We start from the raw sequence: 25,721 nt of genomic DNA, 5'->3' as shown, positions 1-25,721 counted from the left end.
CCTTTGGCTCAGGCCGCCCAGGTCCAGCTCTGTCCATTGCCGGAGTGTAGCGGTATACACATCCTTTCATTTTTTCGGCTCCAGGAGTGAGTGTAGTTTGATTGGCAACAATGTGCCTACTGACTGTGATCTAGAGGGTCAAAGTTCTGCTCAATTAAACATTATGGGGCGAATCGAACTTCCGGGAAAGTTTGCCTTCGCCGGCGAAGGCGAACCGTCCAAAGTTTGCCTGGAACCGTTTGCCGGCGAACCTTTCGGGCCATCTCTACTCCTCATCATGTGTGCTGGGTTAGCCTTGCCGGTCCCATTGGCAGGACTGCTTTTCAGGAATATCTCATTTCTATTATATTTATCAATGCATGGCAACAAAATGCATTGATTTAAGCATGCATTTTGTCCTCATGCAATGCCTGGGTTGTGTCACAAAGCGTGGCCTTGTTCTCCTGTACCTCCTCTTCCATCATGTGTGCTGGGTTAGCGTTGCCGGTCCCATTGGTACTAGAACAGCTTTTCAAGATCTCATTTGTATAAAATTTATAAATGCATGGCGATAAACTGCATTATCCTTAAAGCGGAATGAAACCCAGAATTTCTACTTTGCTCTAATAGCTTATTTACAGCATATTATATACAACCAGCATTTTTTTTTCCACTAGAACTGCTATCAAAGGGTTAACACAGGCTTTAGAAGCTTCCTTTCCAGCAAGAGCTGGTAGCTTCCGAAACTACATAATCTTATCTAGTGTTTAATTGTATCAAGTGATAAATGTAAACAAAGCCTTCCGGCACACTGCCAGCTCTGCTGAACAAAGTCAGAGAAACATAAATGCTTTCTGATTAAGTTAGAGGATGAATAAAGCAGTTATAAATAAAATGCAAAGTCAGCTCTCAGAGTAAAATAAGTGTACTTTAGGAATGTATCATTTCTAAATGAATAATAATACTTCTGCACAAAAGCATATATTCTAACTGTATGGCATATAAAAAGTAGGAAAACATGTTTTTATTGAGTATTATGTCAGGGTTTTATACCGCTTTAAGCGTGCAGTTTTTCCCCATACACGTATGCCTTTTTTTGGGAGTTTTATTTGTTTTATTGGCAGTCAAGTATAATTGGCGCACTGCTCTGCAAACATGAGTCCCTGCTTTTATTCTGAGCCTAAGGTCTATGTGTAAATGCCCCCCCCCCCACACTATTTCCAATCCATTTTGCAGAAGTTTCCCTCATTTTGCAAGTTTTTTCAGGCATGCTCGGGTCCCCATTGACTTCAATTAGGCTCGGTGTTCGGCCGAATATCCCGAACATCTGGACCATGTTCGGCCGAGCCGACCCGAGCCCGAATATCTGGGTGTTCGATCAACATTAATCACAGCTTCTAATTGAGCAACACACACATGTCCAGGGCAACAGTCAAAGATGAATTAGGATGAACTGTAGCTGTGGCCCTAAGCAGGGCAGAGCCGGATTAAGGCTAAATGGGGCCCTAAGCAAAGTAACTGATTTGGGCCCCCCCATCATGTCATAATAGAATCAGAAGATGCAGCTGCACAGCAACATGCCGCACACACCGGGCAGCCGAGCTACTGGTTGCTATGGGCAACAGCCCGCTTTCCTCTGTGGGTGCACAATGCAGGGAATAGCAGCGGCAAAATGCAGAGTGAGAGATGAATGGCGGGAACATTTGCACTCGGGCTGGGGCACCCCTGTGAAGAGGGCGCCAGATATCACAGCAGCAGCACTTTCCCCCTGCATCTCCAGCCTGGCAATAGCAGAAAGCTCTGGACACCGCCAAACCAGAAGCCGTTCCCCAGACAGAATTACATAACCACCCCCACCACCGAACAACCGATTTCCTCTCAAACTAGACAGCCACCATGCAGCCTCCACCCCAGTGAATACGATAGTCCAGCAGAGAAGGCAGCCGCAGCGGGGGAGAATGACAGCACCAGATGACTCACATTCACCTATTGCGATCCAAGCAATAGAAGTTCCATCATCAGAAGCCCATCTGTCTCCTCTAGAGTGCTGCCGCTCTGTTACTACTACTATTACTACTTCCTACTTCCTGTCTGATCTGAGAATCAGGAAGTTCAGAGCGAGCGGCTGCACTGTAGAAGAGACAGATGGGTTTCAGATGATGGGATCTCTATCGCTTGGATCATGGATAGGTGAGTGAGCGTTTGCCATCTGCTGCTATCATTCTTGCTGCAGCTGTGGTTCTCTGTGGGAAGGGAGGGAGGAGTGGGCAGTGGCAGAGCGCACAGTAGCAGGAGGGGGACCTAGGAGGAGAGCCTGGCTCTGAAGACAATCAGCAGCGCACGGCATCATTTGACAAGACAAATAACATTTATATCGCGCTTTTCTCCTGGCAGACTCAAAGTGCTAGAGCTGCAGCCACTAGGACGCACCCTATAGGCAGTAGCAGTGTTAGAGAGACTTGCCTAAGGTCTCCTACTGAATAGGTGCTGGCTTACTGAACAGGCAGAGCTGAGATTCAAACCCTGGTCTCCTGTGTCAGAGGCAGAGCCCTTAAAGGGACTCCGAGCAGTGCCTGTGGGTATGCCTTTAAGCATACCCACAACTAATTAATTACATCCTCACACCTACCAGCATGAAGTTTGTAATTATATCCCCCTGGGTTCCTTATATTTCATTGCATAGTGCTGATTCAAGCTGCCGACTTTGGAGAAAAGTTGTCCTGTGTAATACAATGTAACTATGGAAAGATGCATATAATATAATTTTGAAGCTCTCTTTATCCTCTTTCCAATGATAGATAAACTGCCACCCTACGCCTTTTAGTTTTCACTATTTTTGTGATCGAAATTGCCGTGGCCGCGATTTCGATCGCGAAAATAGCGGTTTATATATCATTGGAAAGAGGAGAAAGAGAGCTTTAAAATGATATGCATCTTTCCATAGTTACTGCACTGCTCAGAGTCCCTTTAACCATTATACCATCCAGCCACTGCTGACAGGATGGCGAGGGCTGGTTTATGTGCTGATGGGGCCCCTTTGACTCTGAATGGGGCCCCAAGCAACTGCTTTTGTTGCCTGGTCGGTAATCCAGCCCTGAAGCAGGGTACTAGCTTCAGCTCATCCATATGGTCCCTTTGGTAATCTGAGGTAGGAGACGGGTCAGAGAAAGTGGAAGTTGGCCTCCTGGCACCCACTTGACCTATTATAATCATGTGGCTCTGCTCCAGCCTTGACATCCTCATTGTGTGGCTCTGTTGCGGCACTTGTGCCCTCCTGTCTCCTTATGTGCATGTGTCACTGGCCATGGTCTTGTGGCTGTGGCTGGGGGTGTGGGTACATTTGTGCGGAATGGTGTCAGGTTTTGCACACCCTTGCAAAGTCTTGACCAATGTTCATGTTCATGTATGGTGAACAAAATAATGTGCCAAGTACTGGTCTACCAGTATAAAAGGCCTGTTCCCCCTGCAGTCAGTGCTGCTCATTTTGACAGTTAGTCTGGCTGTCCCAGCATCTTGCTACTGAACAGTCTTTTCTTGTTTAACCTTCTGTTGTCACTTGGCCTGTTTGACTATACCTGATCTGGTTTTCCTGTCTGACATCTGCACATTACTGGACTCTGATTATGTGCCTACTGCCTGCCTTGACTTAGATTGTTAACAGGACACTGATTGTCTGCCTGCTGCCCTTCATCTAGTGGACGGTCTACACTGAAGACATAACAAGACTTCAGGCACCTGCCTAGGTTGTCTTATGGATGAGCCTGCTCTGGCAACAGTAGGCATCCTCAGTCGGGTTATCAATGCATGCATACATTGTGTAGGATGCACACTGTACTGCATTGTCTAACAGGATGACTTTGATGTGGGGATTATTGAAACTTAAACATAAACTGTGGTGATAATATACTATGGTGGTAAAGAAGAAAGAGAAATTAAGGAAGATGAAGAGAGGAGAAGTGGATAAGATAAAGAGAGAAGCCTGGGGAGGATGGAAGAGATGAGTAAGAAATAGAGCCAGGGCTGGCGCTATAAGTAAGGCAAAGGGGACAATTGCCCCTGGGCCCCAGAGTAGAGATGGCCCAAAGTATTTGCCCAGCAAATACTTTGCGGTGAAGAATGGGTATTCAAGCCCGCCCCCTCAGGCGAATACATGGAGTGTTCAAGCTGCCCCCTATATATCATCATTAAAGGGAACCTAAACTGAGAAGGATATGGATTTTTCCTTTTAAAATAATACCAGTTGCCTGACTCTCCTGCTGATCCCGTGTCTCTAATACTGTCAGCCACAGCCCCTGAACAAGCATGCAGATCAGGTGCTCTGACTGAGGTCAGACTGGATTAGCTGCATGCTTGTTTCAGGTGTGTGATTCAGCCACCACTGCAGCCAAAGAGATCAGCAGGACTGCCAGGCAACTAGTATTGTTTAAAACAAAACATCCATATCACTCTCAGTTTAGGTTCCCTTTAAGCTAAACCTTGACCCCTTACCTCACAATCAGCAGACACATGGCAGCCAATCAGCTAGCTCTCCCTCCCGGACCCTATAAAAACGCCAGCCGGCAGCCATCTTAGACTCATTCTGTAGCTGCTATTATTGAGAGAAGGGAGAGAGCATTGCTGCAGATAGGGAAAGTGTTAGGCAGGTCTCTGTTCTGTCTGTGTCACCACTGCCTTTCTAGCTGTTTGCACAGCATTCTGAAAAGGCAAAGAGCCCTTTTCAGGGCTGCTACTGGTACATAGATTGTGTTTGTACAGCGTCCTGACTTCTGATTAAGCATCCAAGAGCCCTTCTCAGGGCTGGTACTGGAACACATAGGTTGTGTTTGTACAGCGTCTTGACTCCTAAGTGAGCACCCAAGGGCCCTTCTGAGCAGGGGCGTAGCAATAGGGGTTACAGAGGTTTCGACCGAATCCGGGCCCTTGGGCCAGAGGGGCCCAGAAGGGCCCTCCCTCAACTACAATATTAGCTCTCTATTGGTCCTGTGTAAAGATGGCCCAAACGGTTCGCCGGCGAACCGATTCGTGCGAACATCGGTGGTTCATGTTCGAGGTGAACTGAGAACTTTTTTCCCAAAAAGTTTGGGTTTGCATTTTTTCCATAGACTTTAATGCCAGCCGACTTTAGCGGTTAATAGCAAAGTCCCCTTACATAGTAGAAACACCAAATTTGCAGGGTATGCTACAATCCCCCAAATTGCATGGATTATAAAGGTGATAAGGGGCTACAACTTAAACAAAAAAAATGCCAAAAAAGAACTTTTAGTTTTGAGAAAATGGATTTTAAAATTAAATCAACACTTTAAATGGGCTATTAATTGGTAATAATTGGTTTTAAACAGGAAAATACACTTTAATTAATTGCAGAGGTGATGGCGAGTCCCAATGGCACCTGGCAGTGGTGGTACCACTGGAGGAGGATGAGTGGGCAATGCCAAAAAAAACGCCCAGAGAGGTTTTTGTAAAAAAAAAAATTTGGGGGGTGTAACGAATGGTGTCAGCTCACAGAGAGAATCTGATTGTTGGCGATCTGCAGAATCGCCAAAAATACAGATATACCCGATTATGGATGATCTGCAGAATCACCAATAATGCGAGTATGAACTAACCTCTGGACACCTAATGTGTGAGTGCTTGGTGCAACAGTAACAATGAACACACGAAGAACAGATTAGGATCTCATGAGGAGCAGGAGTCCCAGCAAAAAATGAGCCACGGACACTACTGCAGCCAAGGATCAGTAGACAAAAAGATCCTAATCTGCCAAGTAGTGAGATCACCAGGTGGAATGAGGTGATCAACAATGCTGCCACCGAGAGTCACCAAGACTAGGAGACCTCGGTTTAAGGCTGAACACCCCTAGATGGAAATGGGTGATTCAGACCTTAATGCAGCACAGTATTTCTGAGGAGCGGGAATACTAGAACCCCTCAGGCTAGAAACCTAGAGGTGAGGGTAGCGTATTCAGACAGGCAGGTTCGGCAACTCACGGACAGAGACAGTACAGAATCGAGAGACAGGATCAGTGTGAAGTGCAGCAGGCAATAGTTCGGCAACGAGATCAGAAAGGCAAGGTACAGAATCAGAAGACTAGAGCGTAGTCAGGCAAGCAAGAGGTCATAACAGATAAACAATGCAATTAGTACTTTAAGCTATCAAAAATCTGACTCAGTGTGGATTCCCAGCTCCAGCCGGCTCTGGCACACTGTCGGATCTAGCTAAGGTCTGAGAGCTAGCACATATAGTATTCGCAACAGCAGACAGGGAACAACTGACATACAGGTCCTATATGTACCAGGAGAGCTCCTCAGCTCCGCCCCAGTCATTCAGCCAATCAGGAGGGCGGAAGGAGACAGCTGACCGGCTTGGTCAGCTGACAGCCCTTCTACTAGCATAAAGGTCCTGTCGCTTGGCCCGCGCGCGCGTAAGCCTCAGCCTCTGAGTGTCAGAGAGGCTGCGTGCAGTATCCGTGTTGGAAAGAAGATTAGTAGATGCCGGCTGAGTAGCGGGAACCGCCGCCATGCCGCCGGCCGCGGCGGCGGTATCCCTGCTGCCCTGAGGCAAGATGTCACAGGCTGACTGTGCAGTGGAAACCGCCGGCTGAGACGCAGAAACCGCCGCCTTGCTGCCGCTTGCGGTGGCGGTATCTCTGCTAACCTTCACAGTACCCCCCCTTGAGGAGTGGCCTCCGGACACTTCTTACCTGGTTTCTCAGGATGTAACTGATGAAACCTCTTTCTCAATTTCTCAGCATGCATGCGGTCTTTTGAGACCCAAGACCTATCCTCCACACCATACCCCTTCCAATGGACCAGATACTGTACAGAATTCTGTACGAGGCGAGAATCCAAAATTTTCTCCACTTCGTATTCAGTTTGGCTCTCTACTATCACAGGGGGAGGAGGAGAGGAATCCACATACACTGCTAGCTTCAGCAATGAGACGTGAAAAGACCTACCACATCTCATACTGGCCGGGAGATCAATCACATAAGAGACGTCATTGATCTTTTTGGCTACTGAGTAAGGCCCTATGAACCTAGGACCCAATTTGGCAGATGGTTGCCTGAGTGCTAAGTGTTTGGTAGACACCCAAACCTTGTCACCTGGAGCAAAATGCCACTCAGCAGAACGTCTCTTATCGGCCTGTCTTTTCTGAGTCTGGAAGGCTATTCCCAAGCTCTTCCTTACTTGTCCCCAAAGATCTTTCAGTGTTCTTTGCCAGTCTTCCAGGGCAGGAAAGGGAGAAGAACAAACTGGCAACGGGGTAAATTTGGGAGACCTTCCAGAGACCACCTGAAATGGAGAGAGTCCAGTGGAAGAGTTCCTCAAATTATTGTGCACAAACTCCGCAAAGGGTAGGAACTTAACCCAATCAGTCTGAGCACCGGCCACATAGCACCTGAGAAACTGTTCCAGAGCCTGATTAACCCTTTCTGTCTGCCCGTTGGTCTGTGGGTGGTACCCAGATGAAAATGACAGCTTCATACCCATACCATGGCAAAAAGCCCTCCAGAACTTCAACACAAATTGGACCCCTCTATCCGAAACTACATCATCTGGAATTCCATGCAAGCCGGAAGATATGTTGTACAAAGAGATCAGCCAATTCCTGAGCAGAGAGGAGCCCTTTAAGAGGGACAAAGTGGGCCATCTTGCTGAATCTATCCACCACCACCCAAATGACAGACATGCCCTTGGACTTGGGAAGCTCCCCAACAAAATCCATGGACAAATGAGTCCAGGGTTCACTCAGAACTGGGAGAGGCTGTAAAGTACCCGCAGGGGCCTGACGAGACGGTTTGCTCCTGGCACATACAACACACTCCCTGACAAACTCCTTGCAATCAGATGCTAAAGAAGGCCACCAAACACACCTGGTGAGGAGATCCAGAGTGCGAGTGACCCCAGGATGAACTGCGTTCTTATGGGTATGGAAAAGTTGCAGGATCTGTAGCCGAAAGGGCATGGGCACAAAGAGGAGTCCTTCAGGATTCCCCTCCGGGGTATCAAGCTGATAGGCCGATAATGTGGCAGCCCAATCTTCCCAAGTTTCCGTGGCCGCAAGCACAACCCTGCGTGGCAAGATGTTCTCGGGAAGAGTAGGTTGGGCTGTCTCCGGTTCAAAGCATCTGGAGAGAGCGTCAGCCTTAACATTCTTACTACCAGGGGTGTAAGTGATGACAAACCTAAATCTCGAGAAAAATAAAGACCAACGGGCTTGCCGTGGACTAAGCCTCTTGGCCCCTTCAATGTACTCCAAATTCTTGTGATCCGTGTACACAGTAATGGTATGCTCTGCACCCTCTAACCAATGTCGCCACTCCTCGAAGGCAAGTTTGATGGCCAGCAATTCCCTGTTGCCCACATCGTAGTTTCTCTCAGCAGGGGAAAACCTGCGTGAGAAATAAGCACAAGGGTGAACCTTGCCTAATGACCCCGAGCGTTGCGACAAGACAGCCCCTACCCCAATTTCTGAAGCATCTACTTCGACTATGAAGGGAAGGGTAACGTCCACATGTCTCAAGATGGGTGCTGAGCAAAACAACTTCTTTAACTGAATGAAGGCTTCTTGGGCCTCGGAAGACCAGTGATAAGAATCTGCACCCTTCTTGGTCATGCGGGTAAGTGGTGATACCACTGCAGAAAAGCCCTTTATAAACCTTCTATAGTAATTGGCGAAGCCAATGAATCTCTGGAGTGCCTTCAACCCGACTGGTTGAGGCCAATCCAGCACAACTTTCTGACGATCCATAGAGAGTCCTGTGGTCGAGATCACATAACCCAAAAACGAGACCTCCGTAACCTCAAACAGGCACTTCTCGAGTTTAGCATACAGAGAATTCTGTCTTAGTTTTCCCAACACATAACGTACATGCTTCCTGTGCTCAGAAAGGTTAGGAGAAAAGATCAGTATATCATCAAGATAAACTAAATACGAATTTGCTCAAGACCTCTCTAAAAATCTCGTTAATCAACTCTTGGAAAACGGCTGGAGCGTTACACAACCCAAAGGGCATGACCAAATACTCGTAATGGCCGTCCGGTGTGTTGAAGGCCGTTTTCCACTCGTCACCTTCCCTAATACGTATCAGGTTGTATGCACCCCGTAAATCTAGCTTGGAAAAGATGCTGGCATTGGTTATTTGTGTGAATAGATCGTCAATCAGTGGCAGAGGATAACGGTTCTTCACTGTAATCTTATTCAAACCACGATATTCAATACAAGGCCTAAGGCCACCATCCTTTTTCTGTACAAAAAAAACCCCTGCTCCAGCTGGTGATCGGGAGGGACGGATGAACCCTTTGGCCAAATTCTCCCACAGTACATACTAGAGGCGGTGTCTGAGACAAAGGACATTTATTCTGCAGAGGAGAATCATCAATGGCCGTGATCATGAATTGTCAGTCCAAAGAATGTACAGGAATACCCAATCTCTTTACAAAATCATAATCAATAAAATTGGCCTCTGAGCCAGAGTCCACAAAAGCTTCAGACGTAAACACCTGATTGTTCCAAGTAATGGAACACGGGAGATTGACTCGATTTTTATTTAGAGGTAAAAGTGGCTCGCCCAGGGTATTACCTCTAACTACACCTAGGCGGCAGCGTTTCCCGACTTCTTTGGACACTTCTGTACCATATGGCCTTCCTCAGCACAATAAAAACATAACCCCTCGACTCTCCTGCGCATTTTCTCGATCTGCGTCAATTTGGAACGACCAATCTGCATTGGCTCGTCCGAAGGGGACTCAGACGGAGAGGAAATACAAGAACCTGGTTTTATGCCCCTATTTCCCCGGGACTGTTTATGGAAGCGTAAACGTCGATCCATCCTAACAGCCAAGGAAATTGCTTCATTAAGAGTTTTAGGATCTGGATGTCCTAACATTAAATCAGCAATAGGATCAGAAAGACCAGAAAGAAATCGGTCTAGAAGAGCAAAAGATCCCCATCTTGTGGACCCCGCCCACTTCCTGAATTCAGCAGCATAGGCTTCAGCCGTGTTATGACCCTGGGTTAGCTTCTTAATGTTCCTTTCAGCTGTACCGGCCCTATCAGGGTCGTCGTACAAGACGGCCATAGCTTCAAATAAGTCATGTACAGACTTTAAAGCCTCATGCTTGGGTGGCAACCTGTATGCCCAGGTCTGAGAATCGCCAGAGAGTAATGTCTTAATGAAAGTGACTCTCTGGTGTTCGGACTCTGATAAATTGGGCCTCATTTCAAAATACGCAAGAACGCGATTCTTAAAATTCTGAAAATCGGACGTATGTCCTGAAAATTTTGCAGGCATATCCATCTTAAGGTCAGAGACAGAAGGGGATTGTACTGTTTTTACAGCATTCTGGAGTACCACGACCGATTCAGACATTTGAGCGATCTGAGTCTGCTGTGTATTGACCACTCTGGTAAGAGCGTTGACAGCAGTGGTCAGGACCTCCAGTGGGCTGTGCAGTAATTCCATATTGTTTGGTCTGCTGTTCTGTAACGAATGGTGTCAGCTCACAGAGAGAATCTGATTGTTGGCGATCTGCAGAATCGCCAAAAATACAGATATACCCGATTATGGATGATCTGCAGAATCACCAATAATGCGAGTATGAACTAACCTCTGGACACCTAATGTGTGAGTGCTTGGTGCAACAGTAACAATGAACACACGAAGAACAGATTAAGATCTCCTGAGGAGCAGGAGTCCCAGCAAAAAATGAGCCACGGACACTACTGCAGCCAAGGATCAGTAGACAAAAAGATCCTAATCTGCCAAGTAGTGAGATCACCAGGTGGAATGAGGTGATCAACAATACTGCTACCGAGAGTCACCAAGACTAGGAGACCTCGGTTTTAGGCTGAACACCCCTAGATGGAAATGGGTGATTCAGACCTCTTAATGCAGCACAGTATTTCCGAGGAGCGGGAATACTAGAACCCCTCAGGCTAGAAACCTAGAGGTGAGGGTAGCGTAGTCAGACAGGCAGGTTCGGCAACTCACGGACAGAGACAGTACAGAATCGAGAGACAGGATCAGTGTGAAGTGCAACAGGCAATAGTTCGGCAACGAGATCAGAAAGGCAAGGTACAGAATCAGAAGACTAGAGCGTAGTCAGGCAAGCAAGAGGTCATAACAGATAAACAATGCAATTAGCTATCAAAAATCTGACTCAGTGTGGATTCCCAGCTCCAGCCGGCTCTGGCACACTGTCGGATCTAGCTAAGGTCTGAGAGCTAGCACATATAGTATTCGCAACAGCAGACAGGGAACAACTGACATACAGGTCCTATATGTACCAGGAGAGCTCCTCAGCTCCGCCCCAGTCATTCAGCCAATCAGGAGGGCGGAAGGAGTCAGCTGACCGACTTGGTCAGCTGACAGCCCTTCTACTAGCATAAAGGTCCTGTCCCTTGGCCCGCGCGCGCGTAAGCCTCAGCCTCTGAGTGTCAGAGAGGCTGCGTGCAGTATCCGTGTTGGCAAGAAGATTAGTAAATGCCGACTGAGTAGCGGGAACCGCCGCCATGCCGGCGGCCGCGGCGGCGGTATCCCTGCTGCCCTGAGGCAAGATGTCACAGGCTGACTGTGCGGTGGAAGCCGCCGGCTGAGACGCAGAAACCACCGCCTTGCTGCCACTTGCGGTGGCGGTATCTCTGCTAACCTTCACAGGGGGGTTTTTGTTTCTTGCATCGATAGCAATGACATGGCAGCAAGGTTGTCCGATAAATCAGCCCAAAAATTGTAGCATTTGTGGACCCTGGTGGTGGGTACACAGACTGCTGTTGTCATTCAACACGACATGAGAGGCGGCAGCAGGAGGACTAGGCAGCACAGAAAAAGAGTATGGCACCTCACTGGTGGCACCACAGCACGATAAATCAGCCCAAAAATTGTAAGTATCCGTGGACCCTGGCAGTGGGAACACAGACTTAAGTATTAAATTCCAACATCAGTAGCAGTAGCAGGAGGAGGACTAAGGGCTCAGCAGCAGCACAGAAAGGCATGGCCCCTCATTGGTAGCACCACAGCATGAGAATTGCGCCCAAAAATCCGAAGCCAAAAAAGTATCTGTGGACCCTGGCAGTGGGAACACAGACTTTAGTAGTTTAATCGAGGAACATCAGCGGCAGCAGGAAGACGACTAAGCAGTCAGCATGGCAGCATAGAATGAACACGGCACCTCACTGGTGTCACCACAGCAAAAATTAAACTAAACCAGGCCAAATATGAGTACCAGGCAGGTTCTAACTTGCTTTGGAAAGGCAGGCATTGTTAAAAAATTGCAGCAGCCACTTCATGTCCTCCTGTGGCCGACAGCAGGGGCCAGGAACTCACCTTCCATCCAAGCCTGGTTAATTTTCAGAAAGGTGAGTTTGTCCACAGAGGCGTTGGTCAGCCGAGAGCGCTTCCCGGTGACCACACCACCGGCCGCACTGAAGCATCTCTCAGAGAGGACACATGAAGGTGGACAGGACTTCCAGGGCGTACTGGGCAAGCTCCGTCCAGATGTCCAGTCTCTTGACTCAGTACTCCATGGGGTCCACGGGGCTGTCAGTGTGAAGCCCGCTGATTAACCCTATGTAGTCAGACACCATGCTGGTCAGTCGCTGCTGGTGCTGGTTGGAGGAGGATGCTGTGTCTTGCACCTCTGCTCTGGGCAGCTGCACTGCATACAGGCTCTTGCTTAGGCTCAGCAGGTCTCCAGCTGCTGCTTCTGCAGGCATCTGCTTCTAGGTTGGCAGAACAGCAACAGTGGGGGTGGAAGGCTGGGGGTATGCTTCCAAGGGTCTGTGCACAAGGCCCTCCTGCAACTCCCTTGTGTGTTGCTCGGGGGTGGATGGCGACAAACTCCCTGCACTTCGGGCACCAGGTTGGCCCCATCATCGGCCGCCACATACCCCACTTCCAGGCCTCTGGGGGTCAGACACCTCTGCCCCTGCAGTCTGAGGGTGGCCAGGATGTTGGCGGCCGTAAGTTTTTCCATCCCCAGGCTGACTAATTTCAGCAGCGCTTGGCAGTGCCGAGGCTTGGCGCCCCCTGCTTGCAGGGTGTGGAGGGAATAGGATCAGAGGAGCCTGCTGCATCCCGCCCCCCCCCACCCCCCCGCATGGTGGCACCACCAACTGGGCTGCTGCGCTCTTGTCCTCCCCCCCTTCCACCAATGTCACCCAGTGCACCATAAAGGACAGGTAGCTGCCTGTCCCAAATCTCAAAACTCCACAAATTCATGGTGATGTGGACCTGCTCGCCCACGGCGTAGTCGAGCAAACGTGCCACATTTTCCACCGCAAACTTGTGGAGTGATGGGATGGCTGTCCTCGAAAAGTAATGGCAGCTTGGGATTTGCAATAACTGGAGTAGCGTATGAAGATCACTCCCCTCCTGCACCAGGGAGTAGGGAAGGAGCTGTGCTGCCATGGCCCGGGCCAGCAAGCCATTTCATTTCCTGATGTATCTGTGACCAGGAGGCAGAGGCTTGGTCAGACCCTGAAAGGTGTCGCTCAAGAGGGTCTGACGCCGAAGTGCTGCAGGGGAAACAGAGGAGGCCAATGACGAGGACTGGCTGCCAGCCTCAATGTCTGTGTCCCGAGTAGCCGAGGGAGCACTGGAGGTCGAATAGCACTTGCATGCTACTGCTGCTGGGGCGGGGGATTAACTACCCTGAGGGAGGGATGATACTGCTGCAGTAGTGGGTCTCCTGCTCTGACTACCCCCTTTCTGGTCCTTCAGCCTCTTAAATTCTGCATAGTCATTGCAGTGGGTGCTCTTCAGGTGGGCCTGGAGGGAGGAGGTACCCATCTTTACCAGGTTGCGCCCACGGCTCAATTTTTTACTGCAGGAGTTACAGAACGCATATGCTTTGTCCTGGCTTGACACTGTGAAGAAATTCTAGATTGGGGACGTAAATAACCTGGGGCCCCGGCCCCTTTGGAACGCAGAGGGTTCAGCAGCTCTGTCTCTGGTTGCGGGTTGCGTGGTGGTCTGTCTTTCATGCCCACTGCTGGACCTGCCCCTGCCTGACATCTGGCGAGACAATTGCCTACTATCCTCCTCTGAGCTGTCTTCTGTGGCCTCAGGCACATACAGATGGTCCCGATCATCATCATCACCTTCATCATAAATTAACTCTTCTCCTGACCCCACCACCACCTCCTCTGACCCAACATCCCCAGACACAGACCCCTCTTCATCCTCAAAAAAAAACTTGGGATGCTGGCCGGAGCCCAAGCTCCTCCTCCACATCAGGCCCCATCATCTCAATGGCAGCTATCAATACTCGCCCAGACGCCGAACTGAGGGACAGAACACTCTCGTCCGGGGAGGGCTGCTGACCACTGCCTGGTGTGGTGGATGTCACAAGCGTGGGGCATTGGCTGCTGCTGTTGGGAGTGCTGCTCACAGTGGAGGTCTGTGAGAAACTAATGATGGGCTGCTCCTCCGTCATGTCCATCAATGTCTGTGAGTCAAACTCCTGAACAACCACACAGCATCGAGGCAAGGTGCTGAAAATGGGTCTCACCGGTGGGAAGCGGCGGTTTACTGTACCAGCACCCTCTGGTCCTTAAGGGGGCAGAGGGTGCTGGTCCCGAAGTGGTAATTAGATCCCCTCTAAGGCGTCTTTTCTCTAGACTAAATAAACCCAGTTTATCTAACCTTTCTTGGTAATTGAGACCTTCCATCCCACATATCAATTTTGTTGCTCGTCTCTGCACCTGCTCTAAAACTGCAATATCTTTCCTGTAATGTGGTGCCCAGAACTGAATTCCATATTCCAGATGTGGCCTTACTAGAGAGTTAAACAGGGGCAATATTATATTATTCTAGCATCTAAAGTTTTTATTTCCCTTTTAATGCATCCCAAAATTTTGTTAGCTTTAGCTGAGGTGGCTTGGTATTGAGTATGATTATTTAACTTGTTGTCGATGAGTACTCCTAAGTCCTTCTCCAAGTTTGATGTCCCCAACTGTATCCCATTTATTTTGTATGGTGCTAGACCATTGGTACGACCAAAATGCATGACTTTACATTCTTCAACATTGAATTTCATCTGCCATTTATGTGCCCATATAGCCATCCTATCCAGATCCTGTTGCAGTATGTCCCTATCTTCCTGTGAGTTGATGATTTGGCACAATTTTGTGTCATCTGCAAAAATAGCAACATTGCTTACTACTGCATCTATTAGGTCATTAATAAATAAATTGAAGAGCACTGGACCCAGTACAGACCCCTGTGGGACCCCACTGCTTACAGTCACCCATTTTGAGTATGATCCACTGACTACAACTCTTTGTTTTCTGTCCATTAGCCAGTTCCCTATCTATGCACACAGACTCTTCCCCAGTCCTTGCATCCTCAACTTTTGCACCAGACTTTTGTGTGGAACAGTGTCGAAGGCCTTTGCAAAGTCCAAGTATATCACATCTACAGCATTCCCAATATCCACATTAGCGTTCACTACCTCATAAAAGCTGAGCATGTTTGTCAAACAGGACCTGTCTTTAGTAAACCCATGTTGATGCTGAGAAATAAGATTATTTTCTACTATGAAGTCTAGTATCTCTTAGTAACCCCTCACATAGTTTTCATACAACTGAAGTTAAGCTTACAGGTCTATAATTTCCTGGATCTGTTTTTTTGCCCTTCTTAAATAATGGGAAAACGTGGGCTGTACGCCAATCCACTGGGCCAGTTGAAAGAATACAAGCTGAATACATGGATATACAGAGGCGCCAAAAGGATAAAATATGCTAAAAAGTTTAAAATATTCCGGTGGCGGTGGTGGACCTGCCACACCAAAACAGACACGATGCTGTCGCTTGTGGTTAAGATAATTTATTCACATACTCCAAGATAAAACTGCAAGTGCTGCATCCTTTCTGCCTTCTGGAAATTTGGTAACATCTCTGCCACTTTGTGCTTATACTGAGGGTCTAGTAGCGTTGCCACCCAGTACAGGTCATTCCCCTTGAGTTTTTTTATACGGGGGTCCCTCAACAGGCTGGACAGCATGAAAGACACCATCTGCACAAAGTTGGATGCCGACCTACTATCCATCTTCTCTTGCTCTTCCTCAGTGATGTCAGGTAAGTTCTCCTCCTCCCCCCAGCCACGAACAATACCACAGGAAAGGTGAGCAGCACAAGCCTCCTGCGACACCTGCTGTTCTTCCGCCTCCTCCTCAAAAAAACCACCTTCCTCATCTGACTCCTCTTCCCAAGACGACTCTTCCTCCTCCCCCCTCCTCTGTGCTGCTGCAGGTGTTGATGAGAAATCTTGTTCTGGTTGTGATGGTTCCCACAACTCTTTCTCCTCTTCCTGTTCATGTTGCTCTACAGGCTTGATCCACCACTCTACGCACAGCATGCTCCAGGAAGAAAGCATTTGGAATCAAGTCGCTGATGGCGCCTTCACTGCGACTCACCGGGTTTGTCACCTCCTCAAACAGATGCATGAGCCTGCAGGCATTACGCATGAGTGTCCAGTACCTCAGCAAGAAAATCCCCAGCTCCCCAGAGCCTGACCTTTGACCGTAGGTGTACAGATAGTTGTTGACGGCTTTTTCCTGTTGTAGCAGGTGGTCAAACATGAGGAGCATTGAATTCCAGCGAGTCGGGCTATCGCAAATCAAGCGCCTCACCAGCAAGTTGTTTCTTTGCTACATATCGGCCAAGCGCCCCATGGCCGTGTAGGAACGCCTGAAATGCCCACACAACTACCTGGACTGCTTCAGGACCTCATGTAAGCCTGGGTACTTACACACAAATCTTTGGATTATTAGATTCAGCACATGTGCCATGCAGGGTACATGTGTCAACTTTCCCAAACTCAAAGCAAAATGAGATTGCTGCCATTGTCACACACCATGTTGCCGATCTCCAGTTGGTGCGGGGTCAGCCACTGATCCACCTGTTTATTCAGAGCAACCAGGTGAGCTGCTCCAGTGTGACTCTCAGCTTTGAGGCAAGACATGTCCAAGATGGTGTGACACCGTCGTACCTGGCATGCAGCATATGTCCTGGGGATCTGGGGGTGTGTTGTTGGAGAGGAGATTGCAGCACCAGTAGAGTAGCACTGCCTCTCAGCTGAGGAGGAGGAGGATGACAGCGAAGAGGATTTAGCAGGAGGAGTAGGAGGAGAAGGAGAGAAGGTGGCAGCAGGCCTGCCTGCAAGCAGTGGAGGTGTCACAAGTTGGTCCGCTGCACAGCCACGTACTCCCTGCTTGCTAGCGGTCACCAGGTTGACACAATGTGCTGTATAAGTAATGTACCTGCCCTAACCGTGCTTGGCAGACCAGGCATCCATGGTCAGATGGACCCCTGACCCAATGCTGTGTGCCAGAGATGACACCACTTGCCTTCCAACATCACGGTACAGTTTGGGTATCGCCTTGTTTGAGAAATAATTGCGGTCTGGTATCTTCCACTGCGGTGTCCCAATTTCCACAAATTTTCAGAAGGCCTCAGAGTCCACCAGCTGGTATGGTAACAGCTGGCGAGCTAACAGTTCCACCAAGCCAGTTGTCAGACACCGGGCAAGGGGTGACTGGCAGACATTGTCTTCTTCCACTCAAAGATTTCCTTCACGGACACCTGACTGCTGTGGGCAGAGGAGCAGGAACTGCTCAAGGTCAGAGGCGGAGTGGAGGAGGGTGGCTGTGAAGGGATAAAGCATCTGAAGATGCTGCACCTGAAGGAGGAAGATATGGCAGAGGGTGGCTTTGCTTTTGTGTGCTGCTTTTCCTTTAGGTGGTCGTCCCATTGCCGTTTGTGTTTTTTCATCATGTGCCTTCGTAAGGCAATTGTCCCTATGCGGGTCTTGGTCTTTCCACGGCTCAATTTTTGGTGTACAAATTTCCACGGCTCAATTTTTGGAGTACAGATGGCATCGTTGTCATCTGAGGCAGACACACAAAAAAATGTCCACACCGCTGAGCCCTGGGATGATGGCACTGTGGTGGTGGCGGCAGCAGCTGATCTTGAAGAGCATGTTGGCTGGCTGTCCATAGGTGGTGATACATAGACATGCCGCCGGACACTGCCACAAGCTGTTTCTGATGACGAGCTCCCCTGCTTCTTTCAGCTACTCGTCTCCTCCTACTCCTCTCTGACTCTCCCTCTGAACGGTCCCCCTGTTCATCTACTCTATTGGGAACCACGTGACACCCATGGCAGTATCATTATAATCATCATCATAATCATCCTCCACAGCTTCGCTTGTATCAGACAACTCAAAAACTGCACCAACAGCAGGTACTTCATCATCTTCACACCTCACATCCATAGTGATGCCTAACTCAGACATATGAGGTGGTGTAACTTGCTTAGCGCCTTCATCTTGTTGTAACAATAATGGCTGTGAATCAGTTAATTCCCCACCAAATAACTCCTGCAAAGTGTCAAATAGAGCAGATGTGGTGCTAGTAGTAGCGCTGGTGGCTGCAGAAGATGAGGTGTTCTGTGTTAAATAGTCAACTACGTCCTGACAATCTTGGGAGTTGATGGCACGTGCCTTCTGAACACAATACTTTGGTCCAGGGCCGCACTAAATCACGTCAGCATGACCTCGAACAGACCTGCCGGGTGGCCTGCCTTTGGCTCTGCCTGTTTTTTTCCATATTAAATGGATGAAGTGAAAGGTATGCACTGACTTGACTAATACAATGTGCAGTCACACATATGCAGTGAAAGGTATACACTGACTGCTGGTATAATACAATGTGCAGTCCCAGATGCAGTGAAAGGTATGCAGTGAAAGGTATGCACTGACTGGTATATAAAACAGTTTGCAGTCACACAGGTGCAGTAAAAATGGGTGCACTGACTACTGGTATATAAAACAGCGTGCTGTCACACAGATGAAGTGAAAGGTATGCAGTGACTGCTGGTAGAACAACGTGCAGTCACACAGGTGCAGTGAAAGGTATGCTGTGACTGACTGTGATGTAGAGGGTCAAAGTTTAGCCAATGATGTAGTATAGGGGGCAGGTCGAACTCGCATAAAGTTTGCATTTAAGACGCGAACTCTCATTGTTCGCGCGAACAAGTTCGTGTTTGAACTGTTCGGGCCATCTCTACTCATAAAGAGCTTGATTCACTAAACCGTGATAACTGATATCATGGTTGCGCTAGAGTTTTGCGTGCGTTATAATTCGCATAATGTTTTTCGCGGCAATCGTGAATTTTCACCTCAAAATGGACACGTTACTGAATCAAACCTAAAGAGTGACATGCATGCACCAAAAGGTGGTGTCATAAAACAATAAATGTCAGTGGGACACTTATTATTCTTTTTTTTTATTATTGTGACAGTGAACTTGATAATAAAGCAAGCAATCAGATGCTGCAGTAGCAGGCAGTAACTCACACAGATTGACGTGTCTGCAACAGTCAGTGTGACAAAACAAGTGATGTTATTTTTTTGATTGTGACACTGAACTTAATACTATAGCAATCAAATACTGCAATTTGGGCCTAACACTGAATACTACTAGTAATACTAGTAGTATTAAAGCGGAATATAACCATGCATTTCAACTTTGCTCTAAAACATTATTTACAGCATATTATATGCAACCAGCATTTTTTTTACTAGACCAGCATTGGAAGGGTTACACACAGAGCTTTAAAGTTCCGTGGAGAGACATGCTGCCGCATTCGAAGTTTGATAGATACATTTAAGTAAACACAATGTAACAAGTGGTGAATGTTACACACTCTTTGGCTGTCCTCCAGCTCCTGCACAGTCAGAGAGAGTGAGTCACATTCCTAACTTGTTACATTGAGCCTGATTCACAAAGCGGTGCAAAGTGTTTGCACGTGAGTGAAAAGGCCCTTATCACGCCTAAACTCACTTTAGGCATGATAAGAAGAATCTCGCGTGAATTTTCCGCGCGCCCCCGCGCTTCGCGCGCAGCGACCATTGAACCCTATGGGACTTTGCGCGCGCGCCTGTGCGTTTGCGCGCGCAAAGGGAGCTTCGCGCGAAGAGCAGCAAGAATCGGTGATAACTCAGTGGTGCAAAGGTTATCATGCCTAAAGTCTTTTAGGCGTGATAACTGAGTTATCACCGCTTTGTGAATCAGGCCCATTGTGTTTACTTAAATGTATCTATCTAAACTTCGGCTGCTGCAGCTTTTCTCTCCACGGAACTTTAAAGCTCTGTGTGTAACCCTTCCAATGCTGGTCTAGTAAAAAAAAATGCTGGTTGCATATAATATGCTGTAAATAATGTTTTAGAGCAAAGTTGAAATGCATGGTTATAGTCCGCTTTAACAGTACTATTATTATTTATTGTATTTATAAAGCGCCATCATATTACGCAGCGCTGGACATTAATTTAGGTTACATACAATATTTAGGGGTGACATACAGCAATATGACAATCCAGGAATATAAGAAACACCAGATCACACAACTACTAGTATTATACTAGTAATACTACTACTAGTAACATAACATACTGCAGTGCACAAGCAGTAACAATAAATGTAACGGTAGTATCAGTCCTGGTAAGGACTTTTGGGGTTACTAGCTGGTGACTTGCAAGGAACAAAAGACCTATGGAAGCAGCTACACAGCACTCAATCACACAGAGAACACCTATTTCTACTGCATATGTCCCTATTTGCAGCACACAACTCTCCCTTCATTAATTTCAGGCAGATTGTAAATGTCTGTCAGGTTGGTTCTTGCCGACTACTACACGCCAATTGGCATGAAAGCGGCAGCTCCCCCAGGACCGCACAACGCCAATAGGCATGAAGTCCTGGGGGCGGAGTTTGCAGGGGATCACGCACGCCAATGCACGTGCATCCCCACTTGAATGACGTTCCATCATCTGTCTCCCAGCAGCGATCACCACTAGGAGACTGTTAGACAGTAAAACGGCTGAGTATTTACATCATACAGCGTTGCGATGTATGGCAGCGCTATACTGGGGACAGTTGTGTCACTCGGCTGTCCGCTCCGGAGGCTCAGGAGCGATTGGCTCTCATAGGCTGATGCCTATGACAGCCAATTGCTGTCATTGGCTGGTGGGTGAATAGAGGGAGGGGGGGTTGGGGGAATAAAAAAAAATGGGAAATTTATTAGGAAAAAACAAACAAATAAAAAATAAATAAATAAACATTGCAGCGGCGATCAGAGCCCACCAACAGAAAGCTCTGATGGTGGGCAGAAAAGGGAAGTTATCACTTGTGTGCTGAGTTGTACAGCCCTGCAGCGAGCTTTTAAAGCTGCAGTGGCAATGCATTGTAAAAAATAGCCTGCTCACTAGAGGGGGTGTAAGCAAATGATCTTGAAGTGGTTAATGAAGGGGGAAGGGGGGGGGGGGGGTTATATGGTAAAAATGCTTGATTGGCTGTCCTGTGCCACCTGACTTTGGGGTGAAGGGTCAAAATAGTGAACCTTAGGAAAGCAGGGGCATAGCAATAGTCATAACAGCCTTAGCGGCTGTTATGGGGTCCTGGAGCAAAGGGGACCCAGTGGGAACTTAATGTAGTCACCATTGTTTACTATAAACCAACATTTTTTGGTGTCTTCTCGGAGGAGATAAGTGCTCTATTACCTCCTCTTTTTAAACTGTGTTTAAATGTTTTTATACTAAGTTGGCGCCTCTGTTACACATCCTAGTATATTGTCTAGTCCCCAGGTTCTCAACATGTGGTACACGTACCCCAGGGGGTACTTCTGATGGTCCCAGGGGGTACTCGGGCTTGATATACTTAACCAAGAATAACAAATGTAGAGTCTTAGAAAATGATAAATGCTATATAAACTACACCAAATTAAAGTTTTAGCTAATTAAAAGCAATAGTAAATGCTTGGAAATTGTTTAGAACAAATTATCATGTACTATGATTAACCACCTTAGCGGTATGGACGAGCTCAGCTCGTCCATTACCGCCAGAGGGTGCCGCTCAGGCCCTGCTGGGCCGATTTTGATGAAATAAAAAGCAGCACACGCAGCCGGCACTTTGCCAGCCGCGTGTGCTGCCTGATCGCCGCCGCTCTGCGGCGATCCGCCGCGAGCAGCGGCGAAAGAGGGTCCCCCCAGCCGCCTGAGCCCTGCGCAGCCGGAACAAATAGTTCCGGCCAGCGCTAAGGGCTGGATCGGAGGCGGCTGACGTCAGGACGTCGGCTGACGTCCATGACGTCACTCCGCTCGTCGCCATGGCGACGAAGTAAGCAAAACACAGAAGGCCGCTCATTGCGGCTTTCCGTGTTACTTCTGGCCGCCGGAGGCGATCAGAAGAACGCCTCCGGAGCGCCCTCTATTGGGCTTTCATGCAGCCAACTTTCAGTATCAAGTCTTACTACACTATATTGGGCTCTTGGTGTCTTTTCTTTGTTATTCACCATTAACTGTTGTTGTTTTTCTCCCCCGTTTTAATTTGTCTTACTGCCCATGAACTATGTGCAGTATTAATTGCACTAGAATGTAAATTGCACAATTAATTCATATCCATAGGGTATGGGCAGGTGGCATCTGAGGACCCCATGAAGGATTATTTTGCTATATAGGGCCCTATGATTTCTAGCTATGCCACTGTGGGAAAGTATAGGTAAATGCGAACATCACGTAATGTTTGTGTTAAATGCGAACGGCAGACAACGATTGTTACCCGGGGAACTGTTCGCTGGTGAACGTTATTCTATCATTACCCACCAAAATACTTACAGTACTTTGTGAAAGCATTTTGAAGTATCTCATTTTTTCCCTCTAGTTTCAAATGTATGTTTATTTGAACTTGCTAATTAGTGTAATGCACTTTGTGTAAATACTTCTGCCCTGCCAGGCACATACAGAACCGCTGGTGTATAGAGAGCCTAAAGGCACGCACACCCGCCGGATTCCTGTAAACGACGAGTCATCAGACCCGACCGTGGGGCGGCCATTCTGCCGACAGTTTGTCAGTGTGCACAGTCTGTCGGCAGGCTGATAAGGCTGGTTTTGACTGATCCGCTTGGCGGATCTGTCAACAGGAATCCGGCGTGTGTACGTGCCTTAAAGCTTATACATTTTACAGAGCCATGTTGGATTGGTGTAGTTCTGTAAAATTTGTAAGCTGTATGCTAACTATACGCCAGTGGTTCTGGATGTGTACAGAAAAAGGAGAGTCAAAACTTTAAACATTGATTTTCAACCTTTAAAACCAAAATAAGACTATATGATCCCAGGGAAGCCCTATTTAGGATTAGTTCTATAGTTGTTCACAATGGTTTAGCTCATTCAATTTCTCTTCTTCTTTTTTTAAACTTCAGAGACCTACAGCTTTGAGATTTGATCTTCACTGTATAACTATAAGCAAAATTACAGCACAGCTGTAAGGGACTTACCTCCGGGATCCAGCGACGTGGCTGTCTCTGCCAAGAGCGGGTCGCATCCTGGCACTTCCGCATGTTGGCAGCCATCTTCTGCTGTGACGTGCGCACTGGGGGATCGCTCTGCGCATACTGGTGGGCGGATGCCTCGCTTCTTTCGGCTGCAGGGTGGTCTGAGGCGGCGACAGAGGTAGTGTCAGCTGGCAGGATAGTCAGCTAACACTTAGGCAGGGGTTTATTTAATAAATATAAATATAATGAATGCTGACCCTGGCTGGCATTGAACCCTGGTCTCTCACGTCAGAGGCTATGCCCTTAACCAGTATGCTATAGCTGACACATAGGCAGGATGTTTTGCTAGTCAGTACTGGTTAGTCAGCTGACATGTATTGCCACCTGTGTCAGCTGATCTCTCTGTCAGCTGACATTTAAACAGGATTAATGCCTTCATGTGATTGGCTGTTGTGTGCATGTGGCCGGCCACTGATTGGATGCTGTCAGTATTTAAACCTTGCTGTGACAGTTGCATGTTGCCCGTGATAGCTCTAGCTTGCTGGTTGCTCTGTATACCTGCTCTTGTTATATTAGATTATCTGGATTTTGACCTCTGCTTGTTTATTGGACCTTCCTTGTCAGCTGCATAAACCGACCTATTGCCTGGATTATCATTACGACTTTTTGCTGCCTGGTTTGACCTCAGATACGTTCTTTGACCTCTCTTCTGCCTAGCCCTACTGTACTGCGATATCTCTGTTTACCCGTGTATGACCATGGACTGTTGCTGGACTTTGCTACTCTGTGTTCTTGTTTAGGCCTGAAAGTTTATTTGCTCACCATGCATTCAGCTCCAATACCTTGCACACAAAAGGCCTGGGTGTAACCAAAGTCGGGTAGGTGTTGTCTTCTCACCTCTTATTCAAGCGGGGACGCGCCACATAGGGTGAAGCGTGTGGAGGTAGATTGGGGCATTGGAGCTCATTCGTGATATACCTACAGGCCTGACAACTGCATACGTCACCGTATTTGACAGGATTTGCTGAAAGGCAGTTCACTGTCTGCGGTTCTTTATTTGGGAAAGATACGGAAGCCAAAGATTGCTAATTTGCTCACCTGGTTTGCTCTTCTTGAAGTTTTTGATTTTCATTTTTCAATTCTTGCACCTTGTCCATCTGTTCTTGCAATTTTCTTTGGTGTTCCTGCTGTGCTTCCTCTTTTTGTATAGATAGCTGTGAAGATCTATCAAAGTGCAAGTTAAGTGTCAAAATTAATTAAACAGCACAATAGGGACATAAACACAGCAAAAATTGACATCTGCAAGAAAGGTACACTACAAAATTATATTAACACCATATTATGTAGTTACTGAATTGTACAGAGTAAAAAATATCAGTTTTAATCATCACACTACAACAGATATGTTGATCTATGGGGAGGCAAAACAAGCTGTGGTAACTTCTACCTCATGGGGACAAACAATTCTTCCCTGACCCTATCTGGTATCTTCTGGAAGGTCCGGTAGATTAATTTCAGGTTTGGAAACCCAGTTACTGGCAAGAAAAGGAGACAAAAAAGCACCAGGGCCCATAGGCAATTAACTTTTTTTCTCCTGAGTTTTCTTCTAGGTGATATTTTCACACTTTGTCATAAAATGTCTTTTAAACTACCAGCAAGTATGAAAATACTCAAAATAATTTTGATTGTACTTTTTTTTTTAATCAATTTCTGGGTACTTTTTCAATTGTAAATTGCCTCATAGTTATTTTAAATACAATGTGAAAATATATCTCCTAGGACAGTGGTGGCAAACCTTTTCGAGACCGAGTGCCCAAACTTCAACTCAAAAGTCTCTTGTCTCTCATAAAGTGGCAACACGCCAATTTGAACAAAAATGACCCCCCCCCCCCCCCTCAGAAGAGATGACAAATACCAGGCCCTCAAACCACAGTGACCAGTTTCTTCTGGGTTCAACACCGGGGGGGTTGCCAAAAAATGGGTGTGGCCATGACATTGTATGGGTGGAGCTGATGTAATGATGTAACAGCGAGGCATAAGAAAGCAGTGTTTCCGCCATGATGTGGTGAAACGAGGATTCGCATCATGGGTGTGCAGAAACTGTGTGATGCTATTTATTAGTATACCGTAACCTAAAGCAGCAAATATAGCCAACTATGACCATTACATAATAAACGCAGCAACAGTTACCCCAGACACCAGAAAATAAACACAATGTGGGCAGCATTTCACCAGAAAATAAACGCAATGAGTGCAGCATTTCACCAGAAAATAAACGCAAAGAGGGCAGCATTTCACCAGAAAATAAACACGAGTGCAGCACTTCACCAGAAAATAAACGCAATGAGGACAGCTTTTCACCAGCAAATAAACCCAATGAGTGCAGCATTTCACCAAAAAATAAACGCAATGAG

The 25,721-nt window shown here is 47.4% G+C and overlaps 1 protein-coding gene across 13 annotated transcripts in view; it reads right to left on the bottom strand.

Moving 5' to 3' along the window:
• CCDC88B (coiled-coil domain containing 88B) overlaps positions 1 to 25,721 on the bottom strand; it is a 948,743-nt gene that overhangs the window by 329,249 nt on the left and 593,773 nt on the right. For all 13 annotated transcript variants that reach the window (XR_011024965.1, XM_068261744.1, XM_068261745.1 and 10 more), the window contains one exon: positions 24,406 to 24,531. Coding sequence is in view for 12 of the 13 variants with exons in the window: in XM_068261744.1 (XP_068117845.1) it covers positions 24,406 to 24,531 (126 nt within the window). In the remaining variant the exon portion in view is untranslated. The remainder of the gene's footprint in view (positions 1 to 24,405; positions 24,532 to 25,721) is intronic.

The sequence above is a fragment of the Hyperolius riggenbachi genome, chromosome 11 (assembly GCF_040937935.1).
Source record: "Hyperolius riggenbachi isolate aHypRig1 chromosome 11, aHypRig1.pri, whole genome shotgun sequence".
In the NCBI taxonomy this organism is placed as follows: domain Eukaryota; kingdom Metazoa; phylum Chordata; class Amphibia; order Anura; family Hyperoliidae; genus Hyperolius; species Hyperolius riggenbachi.
This window is presented reverse-complemented; position numbering and strand designations above follow the sequence as displayed.